This window comes from Boleophthalmus pectinirostris, unplaced genomic scaffold, assembly GCF_026225935.1.
Source record: "Boleophthalmus pectinirostris isolate CB_2022bp ecotype Guang Dong unplaced genomic scaffold, ASM2622593v1 HiC_scaffold_11, whole genome shotgun sequence".
Classification (NCBI taxonomy): domain Eukaryota; kingdom Metazoa; phylum Chordata; class Actinopteri; order Gobiiformes; family Gobiidae; genus Boleophthalmus; species Boleophthalmus pectinirostris.
Window position 1 is genome coordinate 20859119 of NW_026570994.1, and position 25000 is coordinate 20884118.

The 25000-nt window shown below is 45.1% G+C and overlaps 1 protein-coding gene across 1 annotated transcript in view; it reads right to left on the reverse strand.

Moving 5' to 3' along the window:
* LOC110165882 (partitioning defective 3 homolog B-like) overlaps positions 1–25000 on the reverse strand; it is a 210806-nt gene that overhangs the window by 123229 nt on the left and 62577 nt on the right. The window contains exons 3-4 of the mRNA XM_055163690.1: positions 12414–12633; positions 3584–3693 (exon numbers count right to left, since the gene is read on the reverse strand). Of these exons, the coding sequence (XP_055019665.1) occupies positions 3584–3693; positions 12414–12633 (330 nt within the window). The remainder of the gene's footprint in view (positions 1–3583; positions 3694–12413; positions 12634–25000) is intronic.

A 25000-nucleotide genomic window follows, 5' to 3' on the forward strand; every position in this document is an offset into this window, starting at 1 on the left:
CACAATTTAATCATAATATAGATGCTTGTGTTTGGGCCTGGTTTAGACCTGGTTTAGACCTGGTTTAGACCTGGTTTAGATCTGGTTTAGTCCTGGTTTAGTCCTATATTAGACACAGATTAAATCCTGGTTTAGATCTAGTTTAATTTTTGTTTAGTCCTAGTTTGTCCTTGGTTTGGTCCCAGTTTAGTCCCAGTTTTATTCCAGTTTAGTCCTTGGTTTAGTCCTTGGTTTAGTCCTTGGTTTAGTCCTTGGTTTGGTTTCAGTTTCATACGAGTTTAGTCCTGGTTTGTCGTTAGTTTAGACCCTGATTTAGTCCTGATTTAGACCAAGTTTAACTCTGGTTTAGTCTTAGTTTGTCCCTATTTTAGTCCTTGGTTTGGTCCCACTTTAGTCCCAGTTTGGTTCTGGTTTCCTTATAGTTTAGACCCTGGTTTAGTCCTTGGTTTAGTCCCGGTTTCATTCTAGTTTAGTCCTGGTTTATCGTTGGTTTAGTCCTTGGTTTAGTTTCAGTTTCATACTAGTTTCCTGGTTTGTCGTTAGTTTAGACCCTGGTTTATTCCTGGTTTAGATCCAGATTTAGTCCTGATTTAGACCAAGTTTAACTCTGGTTTAGTCCTAGTTTGGCCCTGTTTTAGTCCTGGTTTGACGTTAGTTTAGTCCTGGTTTAGTCCTATTTTAGACCCAGATTTAATCCTGGTTTAGATCAAATTTACCTTTGGTTTAGTCCTAGTTTGGCCCTATTTTAGTCCTTGGTTTGGTCCCAGTTTAGTCCCAGTGTGGTTCTGGTTTCCTTATAGTTTAGACCCTGGTTTAGTCCTTGGTTTAGTCCCAGTTTTATTCCAGTTTGGTCCTGGTTTGTAGACAATGGTTTAGTCCTAGTTTAGACCCAGAATATAGTTCTGGTCTAGACCATTTTAACTCTGGTTTAGTACTCATTTGGCCCTAGTTTAGTCCTGGTTTAGTCCTTGGTTTAGTTCTAGTCTCGGTGTGTCTGTTGTTTTAGACCTGGTCTGGTCCTGCTTCAGTCCTAGTTCAGTCCTAGATTAATCCAGGTTTAGTCCTGATTTGGCCCTAGTTTAGTCTTGGTTTAATTCTTGGTTTGGTTCCTGGTTTAGACCATGATTAAGAGTCTGGATTGGTCCTGGTTTAGTCCCAGTTTATTCTTTGTTTTACCCCATGGTTTGGACCTGGTCTAGTCCAGGTTCAATCCCACTAGTTTAGTCCTGATTTAGTCCTTATAGTTCCCCCTAGGTCTAGATTAAACCCGGTTTAGTCCTGGTTTAGTCCTGATTAGACCCTGGTCAAGTCCTGGTCTCCTCCTGGTCTAACCCTGGTCTAGTCCCAGTTTAATCCTGGTAGAGTTCTTATAGAGTCCTGGTCCTGGTTTAGTCCTTTAACTCGATGTTTTTACAGTGCATCTTGAGTCCTGGGGTTAAAAAAGCAAAGCCTAATGTACGGTGGCCTGTTTGGACAAAAAGCTCGGCTCTTGAAAGGTTTACAAAGTGTAGCCTGGAGGTTTTCAGTCAAAGACCAAAGACGAGCTGCACTTTAGACCCACGCGATGAACTCGGCATTTCCTCCGTTTCAGTCACGGTGGAGTTTCTAAAACAACTCCAGGTTTAGTCAAATATCACATTTTTCATATTTATCTGTGTAAATCCGTCTGTGGTCCAGGTCGGTTCAATAGTTGATCCGATATGAAACAGACATAACAGACTCTGAGGAGCCGATATTAAACCAGATCTATTTAGTGTTGAAAAAATTCTCAGTAAATCTTCAGCTGATTATAAATCTTAGGTTTGACTCTATTAGATTTTAAATTGGGTTTGTTTAGGCGACATTTATTGTTATTCTGTCTCTTTACGTCATATTTAAAGACAGTAGTTCGGACTTATGGTATTTTTGCATCACAGTCCAACCCAGGGGTGGGTAAACTTTTTGGCTCGCGGGCCACATAGGGTCCTAAAATCTGACTGAAGGGCCGGACAGAACACAGGACATGACGTGTTTAGAGCTCGGCTGCATTATATTCGTATTTGCGCTTATGTAGGAAGTGAACTACACACTACAACATCGCCACGAAAGATTCAGAACACATGAAAAGTTAACAGATCTGCCCCACTGCACACCACAGGCGAAGGTGAATCATGAGCGATTAAGTTTTACTGAGAAATCCCCACCTCACCAAGCCCACGCCACAAAGTCACACACATACACACCCTACACCTACACGTACACCTACACGTACAACACACACACACACGTACACACACACTACACGTACAACACACAACGTACACGTACACGTACACCTACACCTACACACCTACACCTACACGTACAACACACACCTACACCTACACGTACAACACACACACACCTACACGTACAACACACACCTACACCTACACGTACAACACACACCTACACCTACACGTACAACACACACCTACACCTACACGTACAACACACACGTACACCTACACGTACAACACACAGTACACAGTACAACACACACACACACTACTACACCTACAAGACAAAGTACTCACCACGTACAGTTACAAACTACACCTATATAACACAACGTCTGTATAGTTTTAGTCTTTGATTTTAACCTTCTCAAAATGGAAGCAGTGGAGCCTTATATCTTCAACACTTCTACTTCACTCATGTTCCGAATAACTCCTGTAAGAACACTTTCCCATAAAGCATTGGGGCCAACATAATACGCCGCACCTCAATGTATATATACTGCGCCATCTACTGGGAAACGCCGGAAATGCATGAAAAATAAAACATCAACAAGGTTTATTATTGTGATTTATTCCAGTTCGGTGGGCCGGATTAAATGGTTTAAAGGACCGCATATGGCCCCCGGGCCGTAGCTTGCCCACCCCTGGTCGAACCAGTAAACAAAGTAAGTCAACTACCGTTATCAGCCTTTAGAGGTAAATGCATGTGTGCCGCTGTAATTAATCATATATGTGGTCATACCGACTTGTAAAAGCTCAGAAGCTCATCAGGTCCTGGCCTGGTCCTGGTCTGGACTTGGGGATGGGACCTGGGAAAATCAGGAGCCACAGGGGGGCACCAGTCGTAAAAACTGTCATTGTGTCCTTAGGCAAGACACTTCACCCACATTGCCTCGTATGAAAGTGGTGTGTGTGTGAGTGATGTTGGTGGTCGGAGGGGCCAATGTCGCAAACTGGCAGCCTCACTCCCGTCAGTCTGCCCCAGGGCAGCTGTGGCTTCAATAGTAGTTTACCACTACCAGGTGTGGAGTGAATGAATAATGTTCTGTAAAGTGTCTTTGTGACATGTGTCTGTGAAAAGCACTATATAAATTTAAAAAAGCTTATAACTTATGTGCATAAATAGAGATAAATCCCACGTCTGTTCACAGCTCATTTACATGTCGAACCAGGTTCAGGAACATTTCATATACAGACGCTACAGTCACTTTACACGAGGACAATGTAGGAAAACAAGAGGTTTAAAAAACAGAGAAAAGTAGCTCCAAGTGCCCGACACTTCTGACATTAATAATGATGAAATAAAGTTGTTGTGACAGACTCACCGGGTCTGGGGTCCTCACAGCGGTGCGGTCCTCTGGAGGGGGCGTGGCTCTGGTGATGGTGGGCGGGGCTAACACAGAGTCACTGCTGCTCCGCACCAACAGAGGCGTGTCTACAGAACAACACAGGAATATTAATGAGTCACAGAGTTTTGTTGAGTTTATTGACTATTTTACTGCAGGACTTAAAGCTGCACTGTGTAACTTTTCTGGTGGAGGGTTCATCAAACCCTTTTCTCCATGGAAATGTTATTGCTTTGTCTGGAATGTTTCACAGTGTGGCATTAAACCTTTCTATCTTCATGGAGACCAAACAGACCAAGTTACAGGTCAGATCTGTGGAGAGGCGACCCCGCTCACAGTCAGAATGTCTCTTGAGCTTTTCGAGCTTTTTTATTGAATTCCAGGAGTAAACTCGACCTAAACCAGGTCTATCGCTGGACTAAACCCAGTCTAAACCAGGTCTATCGTTGGACTAAACCAGGTCTATGGTTGGACTAAACCTGCCCTAAACCAGGTCTAAACAAGGACTAAACCCGGCCTAAAACAGGTCTACCAATGGACTAAACCCGGTCTAAACCAGGTCTACCGATGAAATAAACACACCCTAAACCAGGTCTACGGTTGGACTAAACCAGGTCTATGGTTGGATTAAATCCAGCCTAAATCAGGTCTACCCAATGATTAAACCCGGTCTAAACCAGGTCTAACCACCAGAGGGCGCTCAAAAAGGAAAGGAAACAAGAGCAACAGTTTCTTTCTATTCACCACCATGAGTTTATACATTTTTTTCACACTTTCAGAGACCAGAGTTGAGTTTATCCACAACAACTAGCATGCTAACAACGCACCAGCCTTACATCCTGACTCTCTGACATTAAAACTCGTTGTAATTCGACGCAAACACAAAACAGCGGATTTATTTTAATCTCAATACCATAAATCTGTACCGGGGCGAGACACAATTCTACTTTATCACACAGAAAAACAGTAAATAGAGTCGGTTTTAAAGCACAAAAAGGGCGATACGTGAGTCAATAAATAGTTTTCAAATCCATTTCTGCAGCTCCGTCCGCCCACTCGGTTCAGCGCGCGATTATGAGGCATGTGTTGACCCGCTCCGCCCACACGAGGAGCCGGGAAAAAAAAAAAAAAAACAGCCCCCAGCCTCCGCACGAGCGCCGGGGCAAAATCTGCATCCACTTGAGATGATCGGGAGGCGCGCGGCAGCTGTTGAACGCGACGGCGACGCGGCGGATTTCACTTATTTACCGGCGAAAAATGCAAATGGTGTTTAAGAGCAGAAAGGTGGAAATAAAAGAGAGAAATAAACAGATTCAGGTGAAATTACAACTTGGGTGATGAAGTAAAAGGTGGATTCTGAAACACCTGCGTGATTCTAGTCCTGGTTTAGTCCTTTTTTTTGAGTCCTGGCTTAGTCCCTGCTTTAGTCATTCTTTAGTCCTGATTCAGTCCTGGTTTAGTTCTGGTTAAAGTCCTGGTTCAGGGCTTTTTATAGTCCTGGTCCAGACCTGGTTCAGTCCTGTTCAGTCCTGTTTTTAGTCCTGCTTTTAGTCTTGGTTCAGTTTTGGTTTAGTCCCGGTTTAGTCCCGGTTCAGTCCTGGTTCAGGCCTTTTTATAGTCCAGGTTCAGTCCTGGTTAAGTCCCAATTTAGTCCTGGTTCAGTCCTTTTTTTTAGTCCTGCTTTGGTCCTTGTTCAGTTCTGGTTCAGTTTTGCCTCACTTTTGTTTCTGTCCTGGCTCAGTCCTGGTTCAGTCCTGGTTTAGTCCTGGTTTAGTCCTGGTTTAGTCCTGGTTTAGTTCAACTGTTTTAGTTTAGTACTGATTTAGTCCCTGGTTTAGTCTGTGGTTCAGTCCTTTTTAAAGTCCTTTTTTAAGTCCTTGCTCAGTTCTGGTTAAGTCCTAGTTAAGTCCTGGTTTAGTCCTTGTTTAGTCCTTGTTTAGTCCTGGTTTAGTCCCGGTTTAGTCCTGGTTCAGTCCTGGTTCAGTCCTGGTTCAGTCCTGTTCCTGGTTTAGTCCTTTTTTTTAGTCCTGCTTTTAGTCCTGGTTCAGTTTTGGTTCTCCTGTCAGGTCCTGGTTTAGTCCTTCAAGTCCTGGTTTGGTTTAGTCCTGGTTCAGTCCTGGTTTAGTCCTGGTTCAGTCCTGGTTTAGTCCTGGTTTAGTCCTGGTTCAGTCCTGGTTTAGTCCTGGTTTAGTCCTGGTTCAGTTTTGGTTTAGTCCTTATTTAGTTCGGTTGTTTTAATTTCTCTGCTTTGTCAGCTCAGATTTGATTCTTTTTGTCATTTTTTTCTAGACGAATTTAAAATATTAAGTTTATTTTTTATTTTATTTTGATGTATTATTAAAACAAATCAAATCACAAAAACACTTTTAGTCTGAGACCGTCGGGAAAACCCACAGAGTCGACCGAGACGAGCAGAACGCTGCGAGTATTTCCGGTGATCCATCTGAGTTAGAGCGTCGCTGACAGGGTCTTGCTCAAAAGCACAAGCGCGGCGGCGTCTGGCGGCGGCGGGAGCGAGGAGGTCGGCGGCTTCTGCTGTGAAAAATGGACACGCGGAACGACTTGGACACGGAGTCACCCGGGCCACGGCGCACTCGTGTTCGGAGTCGCGTTTCGCCAAAGTGGATTAGAAAAAACTGACAGTGACGAGTCATTCTGCACGAGAACGTTTAGTCACTGTGAGTTTTGTCATTTTAAACTCTTAAATCACTCACAAACACTGAAAAAATTATAAAAAAGAGCAAATATTACGCCATTTTCTGATCAATGTTGTAATGTTTCCTCATCAAAAACAGTTTGGAGTTTCATATACTTTCACATTTTGTTTCATTATTTCTTTTATTGTGACGCTTACAGTGTGATTTAATAATTATTCGGCACCAAAAATAAGCTTGTCCTTGTCATCGTTTATTTTTTCTCTCTTTTTTTGCTGTAGAATATTTGTTTTAAAATGAAAATGTCAATCAATAAAGTAATAATTAATTTAAAAAAAAAAGAAAAATGGAGTTGTGTTTTTAAACTCCACACACCTTCACTCGAATCATTTGGATCGTTTCAGCTCTGGAATTGTCAATCTGAATCTGAACTAAAGGTAAAAGGAATGAAACAAAACAAAAGTCCAGGTCTGTTTTTTAAAGAGGTAATAACATTATCTGACAAAGTCCTGCACGGGTCCATTTGTGGAGACCCGCACCCGCCCGTTAAAGGTTGTATGGAGGATTTTTTCTTTGTTTTAAATTGTCATTGAAAGTTTTAAATACCGTTACAGAGACGCAGCAGCCTTGTAATTATGATGACCAAAAAAAAAAAGAATGAAAATCTATCAACTGTGGACGTGTTGAGGCCAGATAAACATCAGCCAATAGAAAACGAGGCTGCCTCATTTTCTATTGGCTGTTAGGTTGTTTCTAGTGTTAAACTCGCCGGCGCGCTGGATCACGTGGTTTATGCGCGTTCTTTGAGGCTTTTTCAAACTGTAGCTTCCTCACAATTCTCACAAAGTTTGTCGAGAATCCACGACCAGTTCACCGCAAAAGAAAGTCGGTTTTTGAGGTCGCTGAAAGAAGAAGAGAAGTGGAAAAGGAGCGAAGACAAACTGAGGTGATTCTTGGGAGATTCCATCCAGTGATCGCGCAAATTAAGCAGACGAAGGGTCTAAAAACTGACGTGTCGGTCGCTAAATTATTTCTAGACAGGAAACTTCAACAGTAATTCTGAACGCGCACTGACTGTAAACAAGCGTGATTTCTAGAGTAAAGAGGCGGGAGGAGGTGTTTCTACTGAGGCTGTGGAGGAGGAAGGTGGTGTCTGTCAGAATAATTTTATTATCCCATATTTGCTAAATACTTGTGTGATATTCTAGGCCTATGAGTTAACCATTTATGTACTACAATTCTTTGATTTATAATGAACCAATCACTTGTCACTTGTTGAATAACCTCTGTGTGTTTGACAACTGTGTGCAGTGTCTGTCGCTCTAGTGAACCTCCAGATGATTCTCACATGAAGCCAACTTCCACTGTCACACATGCAAGAGTTATGATGGTGTCTGACCAAACCTAAGGCACTCCTGACTGTTAATCATGTTTTATGTGTTGGACTATGCATAGCTTCATCAGTTTCTTATTATGTCTTGGCTGTTCCCCTTCCCCTTGAGAATTATCGTTCTGTAACTAGGGCCTCCTAAGAAATAAAAAGAGGAGAACGGCCTGAGTCATCAGAAGTGTGGAGACTGTTGGTTTTGATGCCACTCTCTGCCCGTTCTCCTGCGAGTAAAACTGAATTAATCTCTTGTCTTTCTTCTTGTTTTTAATGTTTAGATAAACCTAACAGTGTCACTCATGCACAACATTTGAAAAAGGACTGTCGCTGTATTTCTCTTCCCTTAAAAAATCCTCTATACAACCTTTAACCCGAGATTATATCAAAGTTAAACCCGCACCCGCCCGTGACCGTGATAAATCCTACACAAATTAAAAACATTCTAACTGAAGCGTCCATCAGAATATGGATTGAAAAATTACGACTTCAAGAATTACAATCGCGAAATAAAATGAAACGGTTTCGCTTTCTTCAGTACGAACACGAATTCACAGACGCGACTCGACATCACTTCGCAGGATTTATTTATTGAGATCGAGACGCTGGAGTTTTGCCAAGGACACATGCCAAGCACTGAACCAGGACTTAACCAGGACTAAACCAGAACTAAACCTGTTTTAGTCCATTTCTAGTCCTGTTTTAGTCCAGTTTTAGTCCATTTCTAGTCCTGCTTGCTGGTTCAGTCCTGGTTCAGTCGTAGTTCAGCCCTGGTTTAGTCCTGTTTTGGTTCTGCTTTAGTCCTGGTTGAGTCCTGGTTCAGTCCTGTTTTAGTCCTGTTTTAGTCCTCCTGTTTTAGTCCTGTTTTAGTCCTGTTTTAGTCCTGTTTTAGTCCAGGTTCAGTCCAGGTTCAGTCCAGGTTCAGTCCAGATTTAGTTCTGTTTCAGTCCTGTTTTAGTCTTGGTTCAGTCCTGTTTTAGTCCAGGTTCAGTCCTGGTTCAGTCCAGTTTTAGTCCAGTGTTCAGTTTTAGTCCTGGTTCAGTCTGGTTCAGTCCTGTTTTAGTCCTGGTTCAGTCCTGGTTCAGTCTTGGTTCAGTCTGTTTTATTTTTTTGGTTTTATTTTGAAAAACGAATGAATGATACACAGATAGATTTTTTTTTACATTTATTTCATTACATTATTACTTCATTACATATTTATTATTTGTACTTGCTCAAGTACAAAAAAAACCCAAAAAACCAACAGGACTCTACCCCCCGCCCTCATGCAGGTCCAGGTCCGAGTCCGAGTCGAGTCCGAGTCCGAGTCCACGGTCACACTTAGTCCCCATTAAATCCATAGGTCGAGTTCATAAATCTTGCTTCACTTAACCGCGTCCATTACACCTCTTCCTCTCCATCAATCAAACCGCTGCCGAGTCCAGGGACCTGAGGGTCGCCCGGGGGTCACGCAGGGGTCGCCCACCGTGACCTCTGACCCGCGCGGGCTCGGGTCGTGACCGGGGGGGCGTGGCCGATATCGATGAACTTGTGTCGGACGAGGATCAAGACGCTCTCGAGGGAAAACGGTGAAGAGACGAGATTATTACAACAGTGTTTACAAGAAAGGAGTAGTAGTAGTAGTACTAGTATTAGTAGGCAGTAGTAGTAGTAGTAGTAGTAATAGTAGTAGTGGTAATAGTAGTAATAATATAAGAGTCGTAGTAGTAGTAGCAGTATTATAATAATTTCCCTTGTGGATCAATAAAGCCTGTCTACGTACTACCAAGTACTAGGTAGTAGTAGAAGTAATATATTTAGTAGTAGTAGTAATAATAATAAAAGTAGTAGTATCAGTAGTAATATAAGTAGCAGAAGAAGTGGTAATATAATGAGAAGATGTAGTAATATAAGTAGTAGTAGTAGTAGTAGTAGTAGTAGTAGTAGTAGTAGTAGTAAGTAGTAGTAGTAGTAGTAGTAGTAGTAGCAGTAGTAGTAGTAGTAGTATAGTAGTAGTAGTAGTAGTAATAGTAGTAGTAGTAGTAGTAATAGTAGTACTACTAGTAGTAGTAGTAGTAGTAGTAATAGTAGTAGTAGTAGTAATAGTAGCAGTAGTAGAAGCAGTAGCAGCAGTAGTAATAGTAGTAGTAGTACTAGTAATATAAGAAGTAGAAGTAGTAGGTTTAGTAGTAGTAGTAGTAGTAGTAGTAGTAGTAGTAGTAGTAGTAGTAGCAGTAAGAGTAGTAATAATAGTAATTGTAGTAATATAAGTAGTAGTAGTAGTCGTATTAATATAGTAGTAGTTGTAGTATAATTAGTAGATATAGTAATATAAGTCGTTTTAGTAGTAGCAGTAGTACTAGTAGTAGCAATAGCAGTAGCAGTGGTAGTAAAAGTAGTAATAATTGCAGTAGTAGTGGTATTAGTAGTAGTAGTAGAAGTTGTAGTAGTAAGTAGTAGTAAGTAGTATTAGTAGTATTATATATAAATTCCCGTGTGGATCAATAAAGCTTGTCCAAATTTAAGTACTAGGTAGTAGTAAGTAGTAAGTAGAAGACAGTACGTAGTAATAGTAGTAATAGTAGTAGTAGTAATAATAATTGGGACCAAGCATTATTTTGTGTAATTTTTTTGGTCATGTCACTAAATCATGAAATGTAAATAATAAAAATATATTTTTGTTTGACACACAGACTCCATGAACTCTGTGTACAGCCGTTTACTCCGTTTTTAAAAGTAGTAATAATAGTAGTAGTAGTAGTAGTAGTAGTGGTAGTAGTAGTAGTAGTAGTAGTAGTAGTAGTAGTAGTAGCTCTCTAGTGTGTAAACGTGTGGTCCTGGGGGCTGTAGTGTCTCTTGTTTCCCCTCGATCGATGCTCCATTTGGGACACAGGCGATAAGGACTTCCCTCTCCCCAGACATGTCCCCCGCTCATGTGGAGGAGTGGATCAATGTCCTGCTAATCACCCACAGGCACAAGCACTACAGGTCACACACGCTCAAGTCACAGAGGAGGAGGAGGAGGAGGCGGAGGCGTGGTGGTAGTAGTAGTAGTAGTAGTAGTAGTAGAAAATCCTGTAATATGGGTCCTTTAAACAAACAAGACAAAACTATGAAATAATAGCAATAACCCTCTCCTGTATGTCATGCGGACCGGACCCTCCCCCTCCTGAACGTCGCACAGACCGCCACATGGACGTCCCCCCTCCCGTACGTTGCACAGACCGCCACATGGACCGTCCCCCCTCCCGTACGTTGCACAGACCGCCACATGGACCGTTCCCCCTCCCGTACGTCGTACAGACCGCCACATGGACCGTTCCCCCTCCCGTACGTCACACAGACCGGACCCTCTCCCCTCCCGTACATTGCACAGACCGCCACGCGGACCGTCCCCCCTCCCGTACGTCACGCGGACCGTCACGCGGACCGTCCCCCCTCCCGTACGTCACGCGGACCGTCACGCGGACCGTCACGCGGACCGTCCCCCCTCCCGTACGTCACGCGGACCGTCACGCGGACCGTCCCCCTCCCGTACCGTCACGCGGGACACGTCACGCGGACCGTCCCCCCCCCCGTACGTCACGCGGACCGTCACGCGGACCGTCACGCGGACCGTCCCCCTCCCGTACGTCACGCCGGACCGTCCCGGACCGTCCGGCGTACGGACGCCGCAGACCGCCGCGCGGACCGTCCCCCCTCCCCTCCCGTCCCCCCCGTCCCCCCCCTCCGTACGTCGCACAGACCGTCCCCCCCTCCCGTACGTCGCGCGGACCGTCCCCCCCGTACGTCGCGCGGACCGTCCCCCCCTTCGCGGACGTCGCCCCTCCCGTACGTCGCAGCGGACCGTCCCCCCCTCCCGTACGTCGCGCGGACCGTCCCCCCCCTACGTCGCGCGGACCGCCACACGGACCATCCCCCCTTCTGTACGCCGCGAGGACCATCCCGTCCCATATGACAGACTATTCCTTTCCGCTTCTCCGTGTTTGATGAAGCTAAAGAAAGTGAAAGCCTTCATCTTGCGGGATTTGCGAGCAGGAGCGGGACTGAAAATTCGGTCCCACGCAGACGTCTAGGCCAAAGCACGACACCGACGCACAACTTTAGTATACGAGCCCGGTACGAGGCCTGATGTCACTCTTCTGAGGAAAACAGTGAATAAAATCTGCTCTAAAACACACAGCGAATCTGCTACAAACAAACGTCACGGCAAAGTTCTAAAGTTCTGGTGTGAGTGCGCTCTAAGTCACTCAGTTCATTCTGTCCCGTTTTATGCTGGAACATTCACATCGTTGGGTGGAGAAAAAAAAGTAATAAAAGTAATAAAAGTGAAGACGTCTCCATCTGTGCAGCTGTGAACAAATGATTTTTATAACATCTGTAATTTTCTCACATTTATAAAGTGTTGATTAGTCTTCCCTGGTGTTGGGTTATTTTTAAATTAACACAAGTTTTCTTTTATATTTACCGGCCCTCCTGCGTACATAATTTTACTCATTTAATATGGAAATGTTAGTGTAAATATTCAAGGTAACACGGGTTTATTCTAGGGTAAACTTGCTAAAAACACGTCTAACGAGCTGCTCATTTGCATAAAGTCGTTAATGAGGCGTTTGAAGCTTATTTTGACACAATCTGACCAAGAAGAACTGATTTAGTTGGAGCTACAGCAGACGAGCTGAGTTTGCTGAAGCGTGAATTGCGTCTCCACGGTAACGGCAGAACATTCCACCGTGCACGCGCATGTACAACATCCCCAGCGCGACGTAACCGCAAACCATGTCCCACTTACTTCCTCTGAGCGTGGCTTCGGTGACTTCGATCTCGCCGCTGGTCGGGTCTTCGTACTCCAGGTGCGGGTAGTAGCTGGTCATCGGTCCCGGTCCTGGTCCTCGTCTTGGTTCTGGGTCTGGGTCTGGTTCCTGGACTGGGCTGGAGCTGGAGTATCCGTTCGACAGAGACTCCGGGGGCGAGTGCAGGCGCTCGCGTTCGATCTCAAACACCGCCACCAGCTGGAAAAGACGAGAAATGACACGGTGATTTAGTTTCTCGTAAGTTTCAATAATGCTCAGTGTCATTGTGTTTTACAGCGACTAAACCAGGACTAAACCAGGACTAAAACAGGATGAAACAAGGATGAAACCAGGACTAAACAAGGACAAAAAACAGACAAAACCAGGTCTGAACCACGGCTAAATCAGGGCTAAATCAGGACAAAACCAAGACAAAACCAGGGACTAAACCAGGACTAAACCAGGGACTAAAACCTGAACTAAAATAGGACTAAACCAGGTATGAAAGGACAACAAGAGGATTAAACCAGGCCTAAACCATGGACTAAACATTTTTACTATATTTTCCCCCACGGATTTTACTCCTGGTTTAGTCCTGGTTTTGTCCTAACTTAATCCTGGTATAGATTTATCCTTGGTTTCATTTATGTCCTCTGCTCTCCTCATTATCAAGCTGCCACTTAACTGATGTGTTATGAAACCTATAACAAATATTTACCAAACCAAGTCAGAATTAGACAAAACATGAAAACCTGTTGCTTAAATCAGGTATTTACTATTGACTCATTCATTTTTGTCTATATTCAGTTGATGGAAAATAACTTCTGAGACAAAAGACGGCACCCAACCACTAACTCGACCTTACCAAGATGGCACCAAACCACCTAAACCACCAACACGACACCAAACCACATAAACCACCAACACGACCTTACCAAGATGGCACCAAACCACCTAAACCACCAACACGACACCAAACCACCTAAACCACCAACACGACCTTACCAAGATGGCACCAAACCACCTAAACCACCAACACGACCTTACCAAGATGGCACCAAACCACCTAAACCACCTAAACCACCAACACGACACCAAACCACCTAAACCACCAACAGGACCTTACCAAGATGGCACCAAACCACCTAAACCACCAACACGACACCAAACCACCTAAACCACCAACAGGACCTTACCAAGATGGCACCAAACCACCTAAACCACCAACACCTTACCAAAGATGGCACCAAACCACCTAAACCACCAACAGGACCTTACCAAGATGGCACCAAACCACCCAAACACCAACAGGACCTTACCAAGATGACACCAAACCACCTAAACCACCAACTCGACCTTACCAAGATGGCACCAAACTACCTAAACCACCAAGTAACCTTACCAAGATGGCACCAAACCACCTAAACCACCAACGTAACCTTACCAAGATGGCACCAAACCACCTAAACCACCAACAGGACCTTACCAAGATGGCACCAAACCACCTAAACCACCAACGAACCTTACCAAGATGACACCAAACCACCTAAACCACCAACAGGACCTTACCAAGATGGCACCAAACCACCTAAACCACCAACACGACCTTACCAAGATGGCACCAAACCACCTAAACCACCAACTCGACCTTACCAAGATGGCACCAAACCACCCAAACCAAACACGACCTTACCAAGACCACCTAAACCACCAACACGACCTTACCAAGATGGAACCAAACCACCAACAGGACCTTACCAAGATGACACCAAACCACCTAAACCACCAACAGGACCTTACCAAGATGGCACCAAACCACCTAAACCACCAACAGGACCTTACCAAGATGGCACCAAACCACCTAAACCACCAACAGGACCTTACCAAGATGACACCAAACCACCTAAACCACCAACTCGACCATACCAAGATGGCACCAAACCACCCAAACACCAACACGTCCTTACCAAGATGGCACCAAACCACCCAAACACCAACACGACCTTACCAAGATGGCACCAAACCACCTAAACCACCAACACGACCTTACCAAGATGGCACCAAACCACCTAAACCACCAACACGACCTTACCAAGATGGCACCAAACCACCCAAACACCAACACGACCTTACCAAGATGACACCAAACCACCTAAACCACCAACACGACCTTACCAAGATGGCACCAAACCACCTAAACCACCAACACGACCTTACCAAGATGGCACCAAACCACCTAAACCACCAACTCGACCTTACCAACCAAAACCAAACACAACGACCTTACCAAGATGGCACCAAACCACCTAAACCACCAACACGACCTTACCAAGATGACACCAAACCACCTAAACCACCAACACGACCTTACCAAGATGGCACCAAACCACCTAAACCACCAACACGACCTTACCAAGATGGCACCAAACCACCCAAACACCAACTCGACCTTACCAAGATGGCACCAAACCACCTAAACCACCAACACGACCTTACCAAGATGACACCAAACCACCTAAACCACCAACTCGACCTTACCAAGATGGCACCAAACCACCTAAACCACCAACACGACCTTACCAAGATGGCACCAAACCACCTAAACCACCAACACGACCTTACCAAGATGGCACCAAACCACCTAAACCACCAACAGGACCTTACCAAGATGACACCAAACCACCTAAACCACCAACAGGACCTTACCAAGATGGCACCAAACCACCTAAACCACCAACACGACACCAAACCACCTAAACCACCAACAGGACCTTACCAAGATGACACCAAACCACCTAAACCACCAACAGGACCTTACCAAGATGGCACCAAACCACCTAAACCACCAACACGACACCAAACCACCTAAACCACCAACTCGACCTTACCAAGATGACACCAAACCATCTAAACCACCAACTTGACCTTACCAAGATGACACCAAACCACCTAAACCACCAACACGACCTTACCAAGATGACACCAAACCACCTAAACCACCAACAGGACCTTACCAAGATGGCACCAAACCACCTAAACCACCAACTCGACCTTACCAAGATGACACCAAACCACCTAAACCACCAACAGGACCTTACCAAGATGGCACCAAACCACCTAAACCACCAACACGACCTTACCAAGATGACACCAAACCACCTAAACCACCAACAGGACCTTACCAAGATGGCACCAAACCACCTAAACCACCAACTCGACCTTACCAAGATGACACCAAACCACCTAAACCACCAACACGACCTTACCAAGATGGCACCAAACCACCTAAACCACCAACACGACCTTACCAAGATGACACCAAACCACCTAAACCACCAACACGACCTTACCAAGATGGCACCAAACCACCTAAACCACCAACTCGACCTTACCAAGATGACACCAAACCACCTAAACCACCAACACGACCTTACCAAGATGGCACCAAACCATAGAACCACCAACACGACCTTACCAAGATGGCACCAAACCACAGAACCACCAACACGACCTTACCAAGATGTCCTCCTCACACTGTCATAACACTGTCAAGGTGTCTGCGTTGGACATTATTGTGCGTCGGACGTGATTGTGCGTCGGACATTATCTCCGTAATCAGAAGAGACTGTAGAATGAAAATGTGTCCGGTGTCGTTAGAGTGAGGGGCGGTCGCGGCGGCGGCGGCGGACACGTTAATCAGCCCGTTTAGAAAAGATCTAATTGAGGTTTGGTTCTGATCGACCGCGGAGGTTCACGAGCTTTTGTTTTGACACGATGGACGGATAAAAACGGATTAAACGGACGAAGATGAACGAATAAAACTGGATTAAACAAAGAGGAAATGATCAGTTAACGAACGACGACTGGAGGTGCAGAGGAAGAGTGTATTAATTAAATATTAGATGACGTGTTTATTTTTAAATGGCATTCATAATTGTATTTTTGTGTCTTGATTAAACTGATTGAGTGACATTTTAAAGCCACAGGGTGTAACCTTCATCAGCTCGTCGTCTCTGCACGAGTCTCAAACTGAAACCGCGTTTACAGAATCGTTATTTTTATTTGTCATGAACTGAAGAAATCAAATGTGGGTAGGTGTTTCACAGATTTGGTTTAGTCCTGGTTTAGATTTGGTTTGGTCCTGGTTTGGTTTTGTCCCTGGTTAACGCCTGATTCAGTCCTATTTTGGTTCGGTCCTGGTTTAGTTCCAGTTGGGTCCTGGTTTGGTCTTTGTACAGCCCTGGTTTAGCTCCTGGTTCAGTCCCGGTTTAGTGCCGGTTTAGTCCCTGGTTTAGTTCTTGTTCAGTCCTAGTGTAGTCCTGATTTAATCCTGGTTTAGTTACTGGGTAGGTCACTGGTTTAGTCCTGATTTAGTTCTTGATCAGTACTAGTTTAGCCTTGGCTTAGTTCCTGGTTTAGACCAGGTTTAGACCAGGTTTTGACCTGGTTTAGACCTGGTTTAGCCCTGGTTTAGACCTGGTTTAGCCCTGGTTTAGTCCCTGCTTCAGTCCTGGTTTAGTCCTCATTCTGTCCTCCTGGTTTTTATCAAAGTCTAGTCCTAGTTTAGTCCTGGTTTAGCCCCAGTTTAGTCTCTAGTTTAGCCCCAGTTTAGTCTATAGTTTAGCCCCAGTTTAGTCTCTAGTTTAGTCCTGGTTTAGTCCTGGTTTAGTCTCTAGTCCTGGTTTAGTCCCTGGTTTATCCCGGGTTTAGTCCTGGTTTAATCCCTGGTTTAGTCCCTCAATTAGTCCCTGGTTTAGTTCTGGTTTAGACCTGGTTTAACCCCGGTTTAGTCCTAGTTTAATCCCTGGATTAGTCCCTGGTTTTGTCCCGTTTTAGTCCTGGTTTAGTCCTGCTTTAGTCCTGTTTTAGTCCCTGTTTAGTCCTGGTTTAGTCCTGGTTTAGTCCTGCTTTAGTCCTGGTTTCTTGTTTCTGTTCTCTTCATTATCGCCGTTTAAACGTCTGTGTTTTTCTCTTTGCGTTGGGAGTTTTTTTTTTCTCGGTGATGGATTTGTCGGTGAGTCTCCGCTCTTCAGATCAGACCTCATCCATCACCACTTTAGATCTGATCTTTTATTCACCGTTTTCTCCCTCGCCCTTTTCGTTCTTTCGTTCTTTTTTTTTTTTTTCCGTTCGGGGCCCAGGACGAGGACCAGGATCAGTTTTGCATACGTCTGTTTTATCCCCAGGAAATTGCTCTGTGGGAGGTTGAACGTGAAGCGGGTTGAGCTCTGATCATAATCTTGAACCTCCTTTATTTGTTTGTGTGATTCTAACTGGAGGCACTGCTCTGTCTGAAGCTCCGTTACTCAAATTAGACTTTAATCTGACTTTTAAAGCGCTCATATTTCGATATTTTCTGATCTACGTTGTAATTTTTCTCATCACGAACAAACCTGGACTTGTGTTTTGTGTTTTGTGTTTTTTCATTCACACAAACCCTACAGATTTACACTCTGTTCCACCTTGTGATGTCATGTGGTGATACAGGAAGTGCTCCAGTGTGTTTTTAAACTCTGTACATCTCTCTGTGACAGAGGGGTGTTCTGCTGATGGTGAGTCTGTTCTGTGCTTCTGTTGCGTTGTTCATGTGAAACTTTTCAGAGGTCATATTACTCCGCGAGGCCCCAGACTCCAGTCGCTGTTTACCAAACTAGTTTACCAAAGTCGCACTAAAACATTTTGACAGATTTTTGAGCACCGTGTACCACAGAAAATTGGTAAGGCACACTGTCGATTTTAGAGAAAATTAAACATTTTTAAGTGCGCCTTACAGTCCGAAAAATAAAAAAAAAGAGGACCAAAACTAGGACTCAACAAGGTCTAAACCAGGACCAAAACCAAGACTCAACAAGAATCAAACAAAGACCAAACCAGGACCAAAACCAAGAAAAAAAAAAACAGGACAAAACAAACACAAAACCAGGACAAAATCAGTACTCAACAAGGACCAAACCAGGACAAAAAACAGGACTCAACAAGGACCAAACAGGGACAAAACCAGGACTAAACGAGGACCAAACCAGGACAAAAATCAGAACTCAACAAGGACCAAACAGGGACAAAACCAGGACTAAACGAGGACCAAACCAGGACAAAAATCAGAACTCAACAAGGACCAAACAGGACAAAACCAGGACTCAACGAGGACCAAACCAGGACAAAAAACAGAACTCAGCGCAGACCAAACCAGGACAAAAAACAGAACTCAACAAGGACCAAACAGGGACAAAACCAGGACTAAACGAGGACCAAACCAGGACAAAAATCAGTACTCAACAAGGACCAAACAGGACAAAAAACAGGACTCAAAAAGGACCAAACCAGGACAAAAATCAGAACTCAACAAGGACCAAACAGGGACAAAACCAGGACTCAACGAGGACCAAACCAGGACAAAAAACAGAACTCAGCGCAGACCAAACCAGGACAAAACCAGGGCCAAATCAGGACTTGACAAGAACGGTTTTAAGTGCGCCTTACAGTCCGAAAAATACATAAGTACAATATTTGTGAAATGACCTTTTGGATATTTCATAGTGAAGTACAGTGTCATTAAAATAAAAACTGTGTCTTGTTGCTCATCTGGGAGAACGTCATCATCACAAACTAAAATCTGAAAAACACCGACAAGAAAACGAGTGTGATGATTGACAGGGCTGTGTGTGAGTCAGAGTGTGGAGTGACGGTCCCTCGCACACTCGTCGTCTCTCTCACACACTCGTCGTCTCTCTCACACACTCGTCGTCTCCTGCACACACTCGTCGTCTCTCTGCACACACTCGTCGTCTCTCTCACACACTCGTCGTCTCTCTCTCACACACTCGTCGTCTCTCTCACACACTCGTCGTCTCTCTCACACACTCGTCGTCTCTCTCACACACTCGTCCTCTCTCTCACACACTCGTCGTCTCTCTCACACACACTCGTCGTCTCCTCACACACACTCGTCTCTCTCTCACACACACACTCGTCCTCTCCTCTCACACACTCGTCCTCTCTCACACACTCGTCCTCTCCTGCACACACTCGTCCTCTCTCCCACACACTCGTCCTGTCTCCACACTCGTCACACTCGTCCTGTCCTCTCACACACTCGTCCTGTCTCACACACTCGTCCTCTCCTCACACTCGTCACACTCGTCACACACTCGTCCTCACTCGTCCTCTCACACACTCGTCCTGTCCTCTCACACACTCGTCCACACACTCGTCCTCTCACACACTCGTCCTCTCACACACACTCGTCCTCTCCTCACACACTCGTCCTCTCCTGCACACACACTCGTCCTCTCCTGCACACACACTCGTCCTCTCCTGCACACACTCGTCCTCTCTCTCACACACTCGTCCTCTCACACACTCGTCCTCTCACACACTCGTCCTCTCACACACTCGTCCTCCTCTCACACACTCGTCCTGTTCTCTCACACACTCGTCCTGTCCTCTCTCACACACTCGTCCTCTCCTGTCCCTCTCACACACACACTCGTCCTGTCCTCTCACACACTCACACTCGTCCTGTCCTCTCACACACTCGTCCTGTCCCTCTCACACACTCGTCCTCTCACACACTCGTCCTGTCCCTCACACACTCGTCCTGTCCTCTCTCACACACTCGTCCTGTCCCTCACACACTCGTCCTCTCTCTCTCACACACTCGTCCTGTCCTCTCACACACTCGTCCTGTCCTCTCACACACAGTCGTCCTCTCACACACTCGTCCTGTCCTCTCACACACTCGTCCTGTCCTCTCACACACTCGTCCTGTCCTCTCACACACTCGTCCTGTCCTCTCACACACACACACTCGTCCTGTCCCTCACACACTCGTCCTGTCCTCTCACACACACTCGTCCTGTCCCTCACACACTCGTCCTGTCCTCTCACACACTCGTCCTGTCTCCTCTCACAACACTCGTCCTCTCCTCACACTCGTCCTGTCCTCACATCGTCACACACTCGTCCTCTCTCACACACTCGTCCTGTCCCTCACACTCGTCGTCTCTCTCCCACACTCGTCTTGTCCGTGTGTGAAGTGTGTGTGAAGTGTTTGTGAAGGCGCACAGATGCTGCGGAGCCGATCTGCTGACAGGGGACGGGTGCTGACGAGGGTCAAACTCAGGTGAGAAAATCTGAGTCAGCATCAAACCGAGAAACGCTGACGCCGACGTTCACAACAGACCGACAGAAAGAGACGGTTTAGAACTGGTGTAAATCCTGGTTTTGTCCTGGTTTAGTCCTAATTTAGTCCTGGTTTAGATCAGGTTTAGTCCTGATTTTGTCCTAATTTAATCCTGGTTTAGTCCCTAGCTCAGTCATAGTTTAGTCCTGGTTTAGTACCGCTTTAGAACAAGTTTAGTCCCTGGTTTTGTCCTGGTTTAGTTCCTGGTCTAGTTCTAATTTAGTCCTGGTTTAGAACTAGTCAAATCATGATTGAATCCTTGGTTTAGTCCTGGTTTAGACCATGGTTAAGTTCTGATTTAGTTCTTGTTTTGTCCCTGGTTCAGTCCTGGGTTAGTTCTAGTTCAGACCTAGTTTAGTCCAGGTCCAGTCCCTTGTCAAGTCAGTGGTCAAGTCCTCGTTCAATCCAGATTTAGGCCAGGTTTAGTCCTCATTTAGTCCGAGTTCAGTCCAGTTTTAGCCCAGATTTAGTCCAGGTCCAGTCCCTTGTCAAGTCAGTGGTCAAGTCCTCGTTCAATCCAGATTTAGGCCAGGTTTAGTCCTCATTTAGTCCGAGTTCAGTCCAGTTTTAGCCCAGGTTTAGTCCTGGTTTAGAACAGGTTTAGTCACTGGTCTAGACCCTGTCAAGTCCTGGTTCAGACCTAGTTTAGTCCAGTTTTAGTTCTGGTTTGGCCCACCTTTAGACAATTTTAGCCCAGGTTTAGTCCTGGTTTAGTCCCTGGTTTAGTCCTGGTTCAGTCCTGTTTTAGTCCTGGTTCAGTCCTGGTTTAGTCCTCCTGGTTTAGTTCCTGGTTTAGTTCCCTGGTTTAGTCCTGGTTTAGTCCTGGTTTAGTCCCTGTCCTTAGTCCTGGTTTTAGTTCCTGGTTTAGTCCCTGGTTTAGTCCTGGTTTAGTCCAGTTTAGTCCAGGTTTAGTCCAGGTTTAGTTCCTGGTTTAGTCCCTGGTTTAGTCCTGGTTTAGTCCTGGTTCAGTCCTGGTTTAGTCCTGGTTCAGTCCTGGTTTAGTCCTGGTTTAGTCCTGGTTTAGTCCTGGTTCAGTCCTGGTTTAGTCCTGGTTCTTGGAGACAAACACAGACTCATATTAAACATTTAAACCTGATCAGATTCTTGAACACTTTTCCCTCTCTGACACTGACCCGAGGTGAAGTCTGGTCACGTTAGCGTCCGCGGACACAGCGCGGCGCTAGCGTGACGGCGGCGGTCTGCAGTCGCGCGCCGCCGTTTGCTGTGTTATGCTAATCTGAAACAGGGTCATATTATTCAAACGGCGGTTGACGCGCGGCCGCCTCGGGTCCATATCAATTTCCCTCTCGCAGAAGGAGAAAAATAAGGCCATTTGTCTCGCGGAATGCTAATGCGGCGCGGCGGAGGCTAAACCGCGGCTAGCATCAGTCAGCCAAGGCTAACGGAGCGTCGGCGAAATGCAAAAGGACGATAAATATTGGCCCAGTGGTTTTTTCAATGAATAAATGAGCTGGAAATAGTTAAAGGCTCCAGGCGAGAGTTTTGTTGAAAGGTAATGAAAGAGAAAAGGTGTAAACAAGATCGAAAACAGGACTGAAACAAACGAGGACTAAACCAGGACTAAACCAGGTCTAAACAAGGTCTAAACAAGGACTAAACCAGGACTAAACAAGGACTAAACCAGGACTAAACAAGGACTAAACCAGGACTAAACAAGGACTAAACAAGGACTAAACCAGGACTAAACAAGGACTAAACAAGGTAAACCAGGACTAAACAAGGGACTAAAACAGGACTAAACAGGACTAAAACAACTAAACAAGGACTAAACAGGAGGACTAAACAGGACTAAACAAGGACTAAACAAGGACTAAACAAGGACTAAAACAGGACTAAACAAGGACTAAACAAGGACTAAAACAGGACTAAACAAGGACTAAACCAGGACTAAACAAGGACTAAAACAGGACTAAACAAGGACTAAACAAGTAAAACCAGGTCTAAACCTAAACAAGGAAACTAAACAAGGACTTCTAAATAAAAGGGGAAACTAAACAAGGTCTAACTAAACAAGGTCTAAACAAGGTCTAAACCAGGTCTAAACCAGGACTAAACAAGGACTAAACCAGGACTAAACCAGGTCTAAACAAGGACTAAACAGGACTGGACTAAACAAGGACTAAACCAGGACTAAACAAGGTCTAAACAAGGTCTAAACAAGGTCTAAACAAGGTCTAAACCAGGACTAAACCAGGACTAAACCTGGACTAAACCTGGACTAAAACAGAATCAAACCAGGTCTGAAATGGGACTAAACCAGGACTAAACCAGGACTAAACCTGGATCAAACGAGCACCAAAACCAGGACCAAAACAAGAACAGGACCAAAACTAGGATCACAATCAGGTCTCAACAAGGACCAAACCAGGACTGAACCAGGACCAAAACCAGGACCAAATCAGGACCAAACCAGGACTCAACAAGGACCAAAACAGACCAAATATTACAAATAGACTGTATCAAATCATGAATATTTGTTTTCCAAAACGGTCTCTTTGTAAATTTGTTTAAAAAAGATTAATATTTGCAAATTTTTAAAGTCCATTTCATAATTATTAAATTGTTGTTTTTACTTTTACTTTTGAATTGTTGATTTTACGTTTACTTTTTTTAAAATTTAGTTTTTTTTTGAACAATAAGATGAGATTTTGTGGAGAAAATTGACTTTAAAAATTCTTTGTGTGATTTGTTAATTACGTCCGTTCAAATTGTCTTTATTATTATTATTTTATTGTTTTATTTCTGTAGCTCTGTGCGGTGTGAGGACAAACAGCGCCCCCTGTGTCCCTGCCCTGTCACTGCACTCCTCTTTTTTTTTTTTTTTTTCCCCCCACTTCTTTCTTTCTTTCTTTCTTTCATTTGCCGTTCTAATCACGCCATTTTTCTTCGGTGAATCCTCATCACGTCCCACAAAGCGCTTCTATTGAGACGCCTCCGCCGCCGAATCATTCATCTTACAAACTCCGCTTCTATCTCTCTCTCTCTCTCTCTCTATCTCTCCGTCCGTCTCTACCTCTCCCTCACTCTCTCGTTTTTTTCTGTACATCTATATTCTCTTCTCTTTCTCGTCTCACCCTTCGCTCGTTCTGATCTTTTCCTCCTTCTGTCCTCTTTTATCCCCTTTCTCCACGCTCTCTCCACTCCTCCTTTAATCTATCTTTCCTTTCTCTCTCTCTCTCTCTTTCTGTACTCATCCTTTTCCTGTCTCTCACCTTCACTCGCTCTGATCCTTTCCTCCTTCCTGTCCCTTTTACCCTTTCCCTCTCTCCATCTCTCCTCGTCTCATCTTCTTCTATCTTTTCCTCTCTGTCTCTTTCTCCACGCTCTCTCCACTCCTCCTTTAATCTATCTTTCCTTTCTCTCTCTCTCTCTCTTTCTGTACCTCTATCCTCCCTTCTCCTCTTCTCTTTCTCTTTTTGTCTCTCACCTTCACTCGCTCTGATCCTTTCCTCCTCCTGTCCTCTTTTACCCTTTCCCGCTCTCTCCATCCTCTCTCTCTCTGCTCCTTTAATCTATCTTTCCTCTCTCCCTTTCTTTCTCCTGTAAGTTATCTTTTTCTCTCTATCTCTTCCTCTTTATCATCCCTTTCTCCCTCCTCTGTCTCTCTCTCTCTCTGTTCCCTCTGTTTCTTCTCTTCCACTTTCTTGCTCTCAGTTCCTCTCTCTCCTCTATTTCTCTTTTTTTTCTATTCCTCCCTCTCTCTCCCTCACCTCTCACCATTTCTCCTCTTCTCCTTTTTCCTTCTCTCTCCTCTACCCTCTCCCTCTCTCCCTCTCATCTCACTCTATTCTCTCTCCTCTCTCTCCTTCTCTCCCTCTCTCGCTATCTCTCTCTCACTCTCCTCCTTCTCTTCTCCTCTTTCCCCTCTCTACTTCTTTCCCTCTCCTTTTTCTTCCTCTCCCTTCTATTTCCTCCTCCTCCTCATCCCTTCCTCTCTCCCTCTTCTCCCTTTCTCCCTCTCCCTCGGTCTCTCCCTCTCCTCTTCCACTTTTTCTTTTCAATCCTCTCTCTCTCTTCCCTCTCTTTCTCTCTCCCTCCTTCCCTCTCTCTCTCTCTCCCTTCCTCTCCTCTCTCTCCTCAATTTCTTCTCCTTCCTCCTCATCTCTCTCCTTTCCTCTCTCCCCTCTCTCTCTCTCGCTCTCTCCCTCTCCTTCTTTCTATCTGTCTCCTCTCTCCCTTTTCCTCTCTTTAAACCTACCCTTTCTCTCTCTCTCTTCCTCTCCTTCCTCTTCTCTCCTCCTTCTCTCAGCCCCCTCTCCCTCTCTGCTCCACGGTCTCTCTCCCTCCCTCACTCTCTCTCTCTCGCTCTATCTCCTCTCTCTCTTCCCTGGTCTCCGTCTCTCTACCTTTCTCCTTTCTCACCCTCTCCCTCGCTCCCTCCTT